At 45.6% G+C, this 13,510-nt stretch overlaps 1 protein-coding gene across 1 annotated transcript; it reads left to right on the plus strand.

Annotated features, from left to right (window-relative positions):
• Positions 1–216: 216 nt before the first annotated feature.
• LOC115090619 (cyclin-dependent kinase inhibitor 1B-like) lies at positions 217–3,285 on the plus strand. The gene is given in 4 exon segments (XM_029599978.1): positions 217–648; positions 651–1,052; positions 1,692–1,821; positions 3,141–3,285. Coding segments are annotated over 3 exon segments (576 nt in total). The 5' UTR covers positions 217–593; the 3' UTR covers positions 1,811–1,821; positions 3,141–3,285.
• The last annotated feature ends 10,225 nt before the right edge of the window (positions 3,286–13,510 follow it).

Below are 13,510 nucleotides of genomic sequence, written 5' to 3' on the forward strand. Positions count from 1 at the left end.
ACAGCTTCACCTGGGGGAAACCCTGCTAGTTGGGAGAAGCTTGCTAACTTGTTGACATCCACAGTGATTCAGTTTACTGCTGGTGCACAGAAGGGTGGATTCTAGTGGGTCCACCTTAAAAGCAGGCTGTTTAGCAAACGCAGACAGCGGGGGATGGGGCGGCACCCTCAGCATTAACCAATCGATCTCCTTCTCTGTTTAAATAGACTTGCCATGTTAATAATTTTCTTCTTCGTCAGCCTCCCTTCCATCGCCATATTGGGATACTGAAAAAAAGGCTCGTCTTTTCTGTTTTTTTCCGTCTTTACTACAGGACAGCTTTGACCATCGCAAAGGTTTTAAAACGGCACTTTTGTTTTGGTGACCTGCAGGGTTTGCACCATCCTGGACTTGAAGCTGAAGCCTGATTTTTCCCTCTTCCTCCCACATCTTCGCTGCATTATTAGCCTTTTTTTCCCTTAAATATCAAGAAAAGAGCTTATTTCTTTCCCCCGCCCCTTCAAGTTTGGACTATATTTCTTCTCTCTTGGGACTAAAGTACATCCTAAAACGGGGAGAGGGGTATATAGAATCTAAAAAGAAAGGTTGAAAAAATGTCAAATGTTCGTATTTCTAACGGTAGCCCTTCCCTGGAACCGATGGACCAACGCAGGAGTATCCCAAACCTTCAGCTTGCAGAAATCTCTTTGGGCAAGTGGATCACGAAGAGTTAAATAAGGATTTCAAGAAATACCAGAAGGACTCGGAGAAGGAATGTCAAAATAAGTGGAATTTTGATTTCAGAAATCACAGACCCCTGGAAGGAAGATTCAAGTGGAAAGTTGTGGACCAGGGAGACTTGCCTGATTTTTATTCCAGAGCTCCATTCAAAAGGAGTTGCATGTCTGGCAACATCGAGAGTTTGGATGTAAACGGGAATTGCCGTGCAGTTATCCTTCCTGGGTCTCAGGGAATTTCAGAAGGCGCGCGTTTGATAGATCAAAAGACATCTGAGAGCCAAACGGACTTGATAGACCAGTGCACTGGGCAAAGGAAAAGATCTGCCACTGATGGTAAATAACGCATTGAAAAACTTTTTTTTTTAACTGTCTCTAGCTAGTTTAAAAAAGAGGTAGAATGATGCTCTGATATTGGTGAGCCAGTTTTGTTTGGTTTTAGATAACCATCCCAGTTATGGGTTTGACTTCTAATAAGATGTAGAAAAAATAAAAATTAGCAAGCAAGGTACAGGCGACATTCTTTTTCCCTGGTATCAGGTGTGTGCCAGTTTAAAGTTCAATAAAGACGTGATCCACCTGTAACTTGGTGGCTGGTTGTTTTGTTTCTTCTGAAGTCAGTCGGAAATTTACAGCAAACTGCCCCAAGAATAACCCCTCCATCTAGTAATCCCTACAATGCCTGAAACTTTTGAGTCGTTTTTTCTTGTCAGGCTTTGATGAGTTTCACAAATCATTAATACAGGTAGAATGAGGAGAAAATGAATGGTTTAAGCGTGTTTTATATCTTGAGTGGTACTTGTCTTAAAGTAGACCAAAAATATCTTGCCTTTTAATAAGATTGGTGCGACATAACTATAACTTTGTCGCTTTCCCCTACCCACTTTTTTTTTTCAGATCAACAGCAAAAAACAAAACAAAACAGCTATGAGTAATGTTTCATATTGGGCCTTGTTTTTACAATTTTGTTTCTAGATTCCTCTCCTCAGAACAAAAGAGCCAACACAACAGAAACTACGGCTTCAGGAGCTTCACCCAATTCCACAGTGGAGCAAACGCCTAAGAAATCCAGTCCCAGGAGACATCAAACGTAAAAGTGTTTTCGGTGCGTACAGTTTAGATTCAGCTACATCCAGGGTCGATGTAATGCCCTATAAGGTGGAATAAATCCTCAGGAGGATGCAGGAATGCCCATGTTTCGTTCTCTGTTTTGAAAATTATGTATTAGAATGGTGGGGAGGGGGACTGATTCTATCTCTAAAAACGCTTTAAAGAAAAAAAAAAGTAACACTTTGTGTATTTTAGCCAGCAGAGTCAATTTATAAATTCGGTGTTTTAAAGGTTTTGGTTGTGCGGGTACTTTTTAGCACTCTAACTCTCTTTTAATATTAATATGGTGTGAGGGGTGGGGGGAAGGGCGTATTCATTAGACTAGGTCTTAGATTTTAATAATGGATTCTTTAAGGCTCCCTCTCCAACAATCTTTGGGAAGGTTCGAATCCCAGAATTTTAGAAAATGAACAGTAAATATGCCAGCAGAAAAGTTACTCAATTTAAATAACAATGCTTTGTGGTTTAAACAGTTAACTGAAAAGAGATGAGGGTGAGCACTTGCTTGAACTGCAAAGCTCTTTACTTAGGGAACAAAAAACTGACTTGATTACATTAATTTATACATCTCAGTGTACCTGCTTTTTTAGGACTTCACCTGTAGCTATAAGAAGTATGTTTAGTATTGCAAAAGTAGAAATGGTATGTCTGATTGCGTGCAGCAGATTAAGACATAAAGCAAATGCTGAAACCGATAAACTCGGTTGGGGGTAAACAACCAGTAACACGTCAGCAGGCATGTGTATGCAAATTCTACTACTACCCAATGTTTATTTGGGGTGTTTGGAGGGAAAATGGAGTAGTTAGTGAGCTGTCATGCAGGCTGAAAATGTGAAGACAACAAAACCATGAAATGAAGAAAACAGACCAGCCCATGCTGATAAAAAAAACAAAGAGATGATATTTTTCGGTTTTCAGCAAACCAGATAGTTACAACTAGGCCCTGCTTTGACCCGAGAACTCTTTTTGTGGTTAAGGTGACTTTGGGCATTTGATCCTTTATTTTTGGTGAGATGTTTTTGTATTTGATTGAAAATAAGAGATCCTGAAAACTATTTTTCAAAATTCAAATAAGAGAGGATGCAGAGGGGATCTCCCAGTCCCCAGTTGGTGCGGTTACTGCAATTACACAGATATAGTCACCAATATTTGACTTTTTCTTTTTATGTGGAGGATCTGTCGAATTCGCTTTGATGTCTGCTTCCCCATAGAGAAAGAAAAATATGGTCATGATTGTATTCCTTGCTTAACTTGAACTATTTAAGATATTTTCCCCTGGAAAAACTTAATTTTTTTTTTGTTTATATATTGCAGAATTGAGATGCATTCCTTGTTCATCGGATACGCCAGTGCTTGATGAAGTGAGGAAGATGTATAGTTATACATATCGTTAAACTCTCCGTGGGATGAGATACTGTACAAGCACTGAAAAACACTTAATAATGTAGGCAGTCCTAAAAGATCTGTCTCAAAATCATGGATGTAGCATTGTGCAATTAGGTTTTCCTTAGTTGCTTCATTGTACTACCTGTGTATATAGTTTTTTACTTTTCATGTCTAGCACATAAAAACCTATTTTGGGGAGATAACATTGGTTGGAACTTGATTTTTGCAATCTAGCCAGCAAAAATAATAATAATAAATTTGTATGGCTTGCCTGAAAGAAACAGTGTAGGTTTTTTTTAATATATTTTTATTTAAAGATGTAATATCCCTTGAGCGGGGGTCTGCGATGTCATTTCGAAAAACTGGTTTATATAACATTGGCAAGAACTGATTATTAGTGATCTGTTTGAAGTTTGGTACCTGGGAGGAAGGAAAAAGATTCCGTTATTTGGGAAAGGTTGGGGCGAGGGAGTTGATGATAATTGTGTTATATCCATTTGGTCGTCTAACTTAACAAGACAGTTCTTTTTCTGTCTCTGATCAGAATGTTTTAAATTGGAAATGGGGCATATAGTCCAAAGGCAGAACATTGTAAAGTTCAAATCTCCCATGGTGCTTTCACTAATTTTACCCTAAAAGGTGGGATGTTATGTCTTTAAACAGTATTTTTTTTGTATTGCCTGTGTATCTTCATGTAAAAAAAAAGTTTGAAGTGTACCTGTGTACATAACTCTGTAAAGACACTGAGAAATTATACTAACTTATTTATGTTAAACAGATTTTTTTAATTTAGAATTTTCCCCATAAAGCCAAAGTGGCATGTGTTTTGTGCATTTTGTAAATTCTCTATTTTGTAGACTTGAGGTTTTTTTTTCTTTTCCTTTTTTTTCTTAAAGAATATGGCTGTGTATAACATTGCAGACTGAGCCAGGTTTATGATTACCATTGTGCATCATTCAAAAAAGATGTTGATCATTGCTCCACATCAAAAAATCAATAAAGAAAACTGCCGTACTTTTAAACTGACTTTGCTGTACTTGCATATCCCCAAATCCTGATTTTTATCTGCTGGAGGAGTATGTGCTGGCAGAATAGTGTTCAAAGGCTGCAGGACCATTTGTACATAATAGATCAAGTTGGTTGCACCTTTTTTGTTTTGCAGATTTCCTCTCCTAACGAATCCACTGCTGAATGCTCTGAAAAATATGCACTTAGGATACTATTTTTATGATCTCTATATATTTTTCCCCATAAGATACCCATCGTTCCTACTTTTTCTAGAGCAAGGTAGGATCTCATAACTGGGGAAAAGGTACTAATTGCTTTTAAGGACTTTGTCCTTTTAACTTCAAACAAATAATGCTCATTTGTTTTAAGTTTCCTGAGTATGAATATAGAGTGCATTTGTTATTAGAAAATAACTCTTAAAACTATTTAATGGCATTTCATTTACATTTTTCCAAAATAGTATTTAAATCCTAACAAAGCACAACCTTCAACTACCTTTTAATCAGACAGTGTAAATATATACTTAAAAACTAGCACCTAAAAAAGTATAGATGGATAGGAATAGTTGCTTCAAATTGGCTATAAACTAAATCCTTCCCCTTCAAAATGTCAAAAAGTAGTGTACATAAGACTACATTGGATTAATGGTTGTGGCTTAATATAACTACATATTAGAGTATGGAGATAAATACACTGTAACATCCACTGCAATCAGCTGTTGTCAAATTGTTTTCCAGTTGAAATAAATGGCTTTGTACATAATTCAATCCACCTCTAAAGCATTAAACATTTTCCCCTCACGGGGTGGTTGGGCCCATGGTGTATAATTTAATTCCAGGTAAAGTTCCAGTGTATAGCTCTAAACCAATCTTCAGACCGATGTTAGGGTACAGTTAGAATGGCCTTTAACCTGGGCCAAGGAACGACAGCATCTGGTACAAAACTAACACTACAGATAAGTTCAGCCCACACACACAAACCCCACCGGGGCTGCCTGCGGGCATATTGCACATGAATCCTAGCAGGCAAACTTAAAAAGCACACCTGTGCCCAACTGCAAACAGATCCCTCAGCAAACAGCCCCTCCGTCTGAAACGTTGAGGTGCACGATGCTGGGAAAGGTGGCTTCGTGCTTTAGGTGAAGCACGAACTTTTGCCATCTGGCCAGCAAAAATACTTGAAACCTTTGTGATAGTAAAAAAAAAAAAAAAAGTCATGCGCGAGTCTCCTGTTTATCGTCCACCCTTCTGACATAAAACCACACGAGCTTGCATCACCACAGGAAGAGAGCGACGTGACAAGCACAGCCTCGACAAAACAAACCAAAAACAAAAAAAACCACCCAACCCAACAGGATGAATCGGAGCAGATCTACAAAGTAGTAAAAAAATACAATGAAGGCCTTACTCCATGGACCCTGCTCCTTCCTTCCTGCACGTAACTGCCCTTAAGCCGTGGGGATTTTATGCAAAGAAGCAGATTCCCTCCCAGCTGCAAAGGTCCCATGTCTGCCTTCGCACTTATTCAGCGTTAAATCCCTAGCTACTAGTTTCGAATAGTTCCCACTTTTGCCTATGGGTGGATGGTTCTGACTGGCGCGCATACTTCTGCCCCCGCGCTGTTGGTGAGGAAAAGCCCCGACCCCCGAGTAGACAAGGCGCGTTCCGTTCAATGGTTGGGACGCTGCCTGCTATACTTTTACTAGTTCCTGAAACTCATTAGGAGTATGACACCTACCCAAGGTTAGAGGATCCAAATAGCTAATTTCTAAACATAAATGTCTCTTAGTGGTCCCCCAGCGTCATCAAATGAGTCTCCATCCACTGGAAAACTTATTTCTGGGGGCAACACTCCAGAGGGCCCCTGAATTACTCATTCAGGAGACAACTTTTTGCCCCCTCGTAGAGGCAGAAGCGGACCCTTTCCAACTCTTTTCTAATTCATAAACTCTCTCCCCCCCCCCCTCATCTACGATCGCTGGTTATAAGACAGATTTTTGTCGATTTCAGCTTCTCATTAAACGTACCCCCTCCCCCAAACCAGTAAGTGTCTTGGAACTGGGACACTCGGTGCCGGTCTTAGCTGCAACTATTGCGCTGCGCACTGCTGGAAGAAATCTGAAAATCTCCTACAAACCTCGATAAATCCGGCCTGCTATTACCCTGTTCCATGCCTTCATCACTCTATAGATTGGGACCTCTCCTTCTTTCTCCCCTCACCCCAAACCTCTAAAGGCGTGAAGTGAAAGTCACTTTTGGTGCTAGGCATATGCAGACATTTCTAATCTCCGGTAAAAGGCTCTGTCTGGAGGGTTGGAGCAGGCGCCGGGCAAGATCTGTGCTTCAGCGAGACCCGCACCGGCAAAGCAGCTTCCTGGCCGGGTATATTCTACTACCGCTATTATTCTCCTCGGCACTAAACCAGACGCATAAGCAGCACCTATAAAGTTATTTATTAATCTTTACTTAATTGGAGCGCGTCTGACATATCTCGATTTCCTAGAAGCAGACCAGAGAGGCAAGTGTTTATTCCTCCCCCCGCCATCGGCCGAAGTCTTTTTCACCTGAGACCACACCCTGATTTTTAAAAAAGCCGGACTGAAATCAAAACAACTCCAAACCAGAAAAGAGCCACAGCTAGTGTTGCTAGGCTGAGTGCAGCCACGGACTCCCGAGGCATTTTACCCCCATCCCCACGGAAAAAGGAGCGAGACCTAAAGCGGAGGGAGCCCCCTAACTCCCCCCCCCCCCAGCTCCGCCTTTCTAGGGAGCCATGCAGACTGCTGCAAAGGCAGGGCGGATTGCATCATTGAGAGCCTCTGCAAGCGTTGCAAACATGGCGTGTCGTACAGACGGAGCCACCCTTCGCCTTTTCGTTTGACTCTCTGGGTTTTTCCGCGTGTGTCCGCATGCCTCGTTCACCCATGTGCATGCGAACGACAACTCACAAACATTTTCGAAAAAAGGATTTTTTTTTTTTTAAACCAGTCAACGATTGTTTAAATAGGAAAAATCCTAGGGCTTGTTATATATATATATTTTTTTTTTGTAACTTTTAAAAAAGTAGACAGGCGTGTCCTCGGTCCAATGAGCGGCGCCCGGGGAAAGCAGACCATAGTGAGGCAGCCACAGGAAGTTTAAGGTGGATCCGTTCTTGTGGGCGGGGAAGGAGCAGACGCTTTCAATAGGCAGCGGTCACGGGGGCTAATTTACATACATACATAGCCCCGCCCGCTCCCTGTGATTGGCGTGCATCTTACATTTGTAATTTTTAACTTCACTGGCTAAGGTGGCGGTGCGTCGAGCGCTTGCGGGCTCACGTTTTGACGTGATACGTGTTTCTTTTAAACTGTACTTCTGACGGGTGAAACGTCTGCGGCTTTCTTGGCCTTTGTGCGGAGAACGTGATTGGACGGCAGGCCGTAATCGTATAACGCCGACGTTTCAAGTCTCCCAGCAGTGGGGACGTGGCCAAAAGGGGAAATGTTTGTTTTAGCTTTCTGTCGTGTGTTCAGGTTACAGAGATTTGTTACTTATTGGCGTAGGTTTGTCCCTTTTTTTTTTTTTTTTTTTTTTAAAGGAAGGAAAAGGCTGATAGAAGGAGAGACAGCGCTGCTTAAATAAAGATCTTATTTTGTAAGAGTTCGACAAGGTTGCTATTTCACTCAGGTTAAAAGTGTAAAATGAATAAGGAAAGCTAGCATTACGGATTATATTATATACTACAAGTTCATTGCACTATCGTTCTACTCATTTTTGTTTTATGAAATGTACTCATTTCTTTAATATAGCTAACGTAGAACCTGATTTATTAAGCTTTCGCCTTCACCGCTGCCGCTGTAGACGCCGAATGGCAGAAAAGCCTTAGTAAATCGGGCCAATAGCGAATTATGGCTATTGTAGTGTTTTTCTTTAATCGGCCCAATAAACAGATCACATACAGCCTCCATGCTATTAAAATAACAGCACAGTAAATGATGGCACGTACCGGCCAGTTGGCTCACCAGTCTGCCTAATTGTTTACTCTTGTTTTCTACTACTTTGTGCGGTTTTGGGGAAAAATACATATTATCCTTGGCACAGCAATACCTGTTTACCTTACCTAGAAGCTATTGTATTTTGTTTGTATGAACCCAGCAAAAATGTATAAATTGGTACATTGTATCTACAAGATGATATACTAAATCCCAGCCCAGCAGCAGCTGACATGGGATAAAGCTCAGTCACTGTACGCAGGCCCTCACTATGTCATACCCGTATGACATAGTGAGGGCAAAGGTAGTGCCGGTGCCATTTTGAATATTGGCAATACGGCCCGCGTGCAGGAGGTCGCTCCCGGACCCCCGCTGGACTTTTGGCAAGTCTTGTGGGGGTCAGGAGGCCCCCCCCATGCTGGCCAAAAGTCCCTGGGGGTCCAGCGGGGGTCTGAGAGCATTCTCCTGCACTCGTGACGTCGGATGCCAGGAACCAAAATGGCGCCGGCGCTACCTTTGCCCTGTCATATGATAAGGGCAAAGGGCCACCGGCGCCATTTCTATTAATGCAGCCGTGGCCAGAGAGTGGGAGATCGCACCGGGACCACCCCACTGGACCCCAGGTAATTTAAAACATTTTGGGGGGGTTCAGGAGGGTGGGGGATTTTGTTTTAAAGGGTCGGGGTGGGTTTTAGGGTTGTTTTGGTGTGCCGGTTTTCCCGCCCTCCCCCGATAAAATGATTTTTTAACCAAGAAAACCATGACGATCAGATTTCCCCCCTCCCCCCCCCAGACAAAATCGATCGTTAAGACTATCGATCACACGATTCACATCCCTAACTTATATTCTATATTGTTTGGGATCCTGCCATGGTACTTGTGATCTAGATTGGCCACTATTGGAAACAGGATACTATGCTTGATGGACTCTCTGTCTGACCCAGTATGGTAACTCTTATGTTCTTAATATTGTACAAGATGCATATCTACATACACAAAAGGTATCCTGGATGCCTGACCTGGTGTCGGTTTATCTTGCTAACCAATCAGCTCTTGACCTAGTTGCAAAGCCAGCAGGGAGCCATATTGCAATCAGTGGCTCAAAGTACCTGTTTTTGTTTCTCTTCCAGTTGCTGAAAGGAGAAAGCACAAGCATGGACATAAGAGAGGCAGACTCCCCCACCCTCCCAGAAAGACACAGATGGAAATAGATAACATACTCAGAGAGAGACAGACACAGATGGACATAGTGCATTCCGGAAACAGTACAGGCAGACACCCTAAACTTAGACATAGGGAGACAAACCACACCAGACAGGCACACACAAATCAAGACAGACCCAGAGAAAATCACACCACACCCCAGACAAATGGTAAGGGGTGGAACATTTTTTTTAAAAATTAGGTGGGAGGCTTGTCCAACATTTTGTTAACCTTTTACACTAATATTTCATTAGGGGCTCTGGGTGATCATTGCATCTGTGCCAACATAATGAGGGGGCTGCAAAAAAGTGAAGGAGGAGTGCCAATCTCTACAGCATGGGGCCAGTGAGTACAACGGCAGTGCTAGCAACCAGAAAGATGGTGGGGTTTTGTAGGTCCTACCAGCACAGACGAGCAAGCAAAAAACTGGAGGCACCAGCAGTTGAATAGTTGGTAGGTTTATCTTGCTTATTACCACAGCAAGAGAAACAGAATTGCAGTGCAAACAGCAGAAGGGCTGGTGAGGGTTCCCAGGACCCAACAGACACAGGAAAATGACTTCCTAGCCTGGGTGAGGGCGTGGGAGGGGGAAGAGATGAAGGAGAAGGAGGTGGGCTGGAGGAGGGGAGAATGAGAAGGAGGGAGAGGGACTGGAAAGGGGAGTAATGGGAGGGGTGTGAGGGGGAGAGGAATGGGTGGATGGAGGGGAAGAGTGCACAGTCGACTCCCCAAGCCATTTCACATACCCCCAATCCCCCAGTGTCTCCCATGCACAAATCCCCCTACTTCCCCCACTCTCACCATTCACTGCCCCCCCAACACATATATGTATAGTACCCCTTAAACCACCAACCCCATCATCTTCCACTCTTGGCTCCCCATACCTTTTCACCCCTATACCTCCAACTTGAGGGGGTGGGGAAGAGAGTGTTCTTCTTCCCACCCCAACTCATCCCACACTGCTTACTCCTTCATACTTTCTACTCCAACCTCAAAACATACACACCACCCATCCACACCCCTGTCCCCACATGCACCCACACAGGAGAAGGAGAAAGTGGAGTGTGCAAGGGAGAAATGCACACCTCCCCCCCCCCCCCCCCCCACCACAACACATCACCCACCCCACCCCAGCACTCCCTGTGCCCTGCCCCACACATTCCCATCCCCAGTCATTCCTTGACACCTTCCCACATGCACACTCATCCTCAGCCGCTCCTAGATACCCCTCACACACTACCTCTCAGTCACTCCTTGACAAGTTCATCAACTCTATAACATACAACCTTCTCCTCTGCCATGCTCCCCTCCACAGACATGTGGGAAGAGAGGGTGGGGAGTGGGGAGGGAGCACAGGGGAGAGTGTGAAGAGGAGAGTGCACATGCACCCATCCAGCTCACTCCCCCTCTACATGGACACACCCCACAATTCACTCCTAATACCATTCACAGCAACCCCATTACCCCCCCCCCCCCACACACACACACACAGGGAGAGAAAAAGTCTGGAAAATACAAGGGGAAAGGGTACATCCCTGGTGCAAACGTTCAATTCTCACTTCCCCAAAACATATTCAAACATTCCACTCCCCCCCCCCCCCCCAGGAAATGGGGGAAGGAGGGGGAAATGGGGAGGGGGACAAAGTGGAAAGTGCAGTGGGGGAGAGGAAAAAAAGAGTGCACACATACATACTTGCACCCCTACCCATGCACAGAGAGGGGATGGAGGGTGGGCAGAAAATGGAGGTGGGTTCCCCCCAACACACACACATCTCTTGCCTTCCGATACCACCTACACACTCCCCACTCACACCCACAATATGAACACACCATCCCCACAATACATACACCATTCCCATACAGGTGGGAGGAGAGAGGTAGGGCGAGAACATGGAGAGCGTAAGGGGGGGGGGAGAAAATACACCCTGCCACACCACTCACATCCCCACACCAACCCAACAGTTCACCACCTAAACCCCCCGCCCCCCACACACATATCATCATATACCTGCACCTCACATTCACATACCCTCTGCAAGCCTTTTGACCTACACCCTTACTCACTAATGTCCCCCCCCACACACACACACACAGAGCTACCCCTATTCTTCCACTTCCAATAGATCAAGTCCAAGACACCAATAATGTACACATCCGGCTCATGGACTCATAAAAGCCACTTTTTGCTGTTGCCATGCAGTTATTCCTTAACATCCACACACAGTCAAGGGGAAAACAAAAGGAGAGGTGGGCTCGAGAATTCTATAGCCCTCTCTCTGCCCTTCCTTTCATTAAAGTCATTTGTTCTTCCCAGCCATTCCTTGCATTTTCCACCTAGGCACGAAGATGGCATCTAGAGCAGAGAGCCCACTGGTGGGACTGCCAAGCGAAGCCCTTAGTTTTTGTAATTTTTCCTAGTTTGCTCATCTTTTTTATTTATTTGTTTATTTTTTACACTTTTTGCCTTTCCCTGTACGTACCAGGATCAGTCCAGACAGCTGGGTTATGCCTCCCCTCCAGCAGATGGAGTCAGAGAGAAAACTGAAAGCACCCCCTAGATATACTGGTGTGCCACCTGCGATCCCTCAGTATATTCTCTGACTCCAGCAGAACGAGAGGCATAACCTGCGGTCCTGGCCTGGTCAGTTTATTGGTACTGGGAAACATTTAAAAAAAAAAAAAAAAAAAGGGACAAAGATCAATTGGTTTCTTCCCTCCTATCGTTTGTTTGTCTGTGTTAGTGTCTGGCGCAGCGCGGTTGGAGCTCATTGCGGGCAGGCAGGAGGGCAGTGTCCTCCTTAATTTCCCGGAGTACAGTGTCCTTGAACCTGGGGGAGAGCTTACCGGTGGGCCGGTCACCCTCCCCCCAATTCCAGGGGATTCAGCCCTGAAGGGGGTTTTCAAAAAAAAAAAAAAAAAAAAAAAAAAAAGTTTTGAAGTGGACTAACTCAGTCACTTAAGTCCTGTTGGGGACAGGCAGTGAACTACTTTTATTTATATATATTTATATCTTTTTTTCCCCTAACCCCGGCCTGCCAGCGTGTTCTTGGACCCGGAGGGGGTGGCTAGTTCCACCCGGCGCGCTGTTTCTGTGAGGCTCCCCTCACCTTGCTTTTGGCGCCCTTTCTGTGTAGCAGCTCCGTTCGCTGCTCTGATGCCGCGGTCGTCTCTCTGCGTGTCCTGTGGGGGGGCGGGGGCGCGACTCTCCCGAGAGGGTCTCTGTCCCCGATGTTTTCCCGGGGGCGAGGGATCCTCTCGGGGGCCGAGCGCTGCCCGCAGCAGGTCTCCTCTCCCCTCTGCGTCCCGGCATCGCAGCGCTGCAGGCAGCATTTTCTCCGGCCCCTCCTCCCTCGGGGAGGAGTGCGGCGGCCATCTTGGCCACGAGGCAGACTGAATCGTCAGCGTCGGAGGAGGAGGAAATCTCCCCTCCTCCCTCTCCTGGTGCCCAGAGCGCGAGCTCCCAGGCCCGATTCGGGGGATCCCTCGAGCCCCCCTATCTACAGATGCCCCGAAGAAAGATCGGAAGAGGGTGGTCCCCTTTTCGTCTGATTTTGTGCTTCTTATGCACAAAGCCTTTTTGCAGGCAGAATCCGGCTGGGAGGCAGAGGTGCCCACTCCCCCGAAGGTCCCCAGGACCACTGCCTTGCCCCGGGGGACCCAGCCGGGCGCGGGTTCCTCCGGGGGCCAAGGTCCCCGTCCGCGGGGGGGGGGAGCTGCGGACCCGGAGGACTCAGGGGCCGTGCCGGAGTCCCCGGGGGCTTCGGACTCTTTGACGGCGGATACTCAGGGGGCCGTAGAAGGGGATGACCCCCAGGTGCTACGGTTGTTTGGAAAGGAGGAATTGAGCTTCCTTATTCTTCATGTGTTGCAGGAGCTAGAGTTAACGAATCCGCCGCAGGAGGCGGACACGTCTACAGGGGATATTGCAATGGCAGGGATTAGAGCTCCCCCGCAGACCTTTCCCTTTCACCACAAGGTCTTACAGATCGTTTCCAAGGAATGGGACCTCCCAGAGGCGTCCCTGCGGGGTGAATCGGGCCATGGAAAGGCTATATCCCTTACCCAAGGAGTCTTTGGAGCTCTTGAAGACACCCGCGGTAGATTCGGCTGTCAC

Source organism: Rhinatrema bivittatum, chromosome 4 (assembly GCF_901001135.1).
Source record: "Rhinatrema bivittatum chromosome 4, aRhiBiv1.1, whole genome shotgun sequence".
NCBI classification, from domain to species: Eukaryota; Metazoa; Chordata; class Amphibia; order Gymnophiona; family Rhinatrematidae; genus Rhinatrema; species Rhinatrema bivittatum.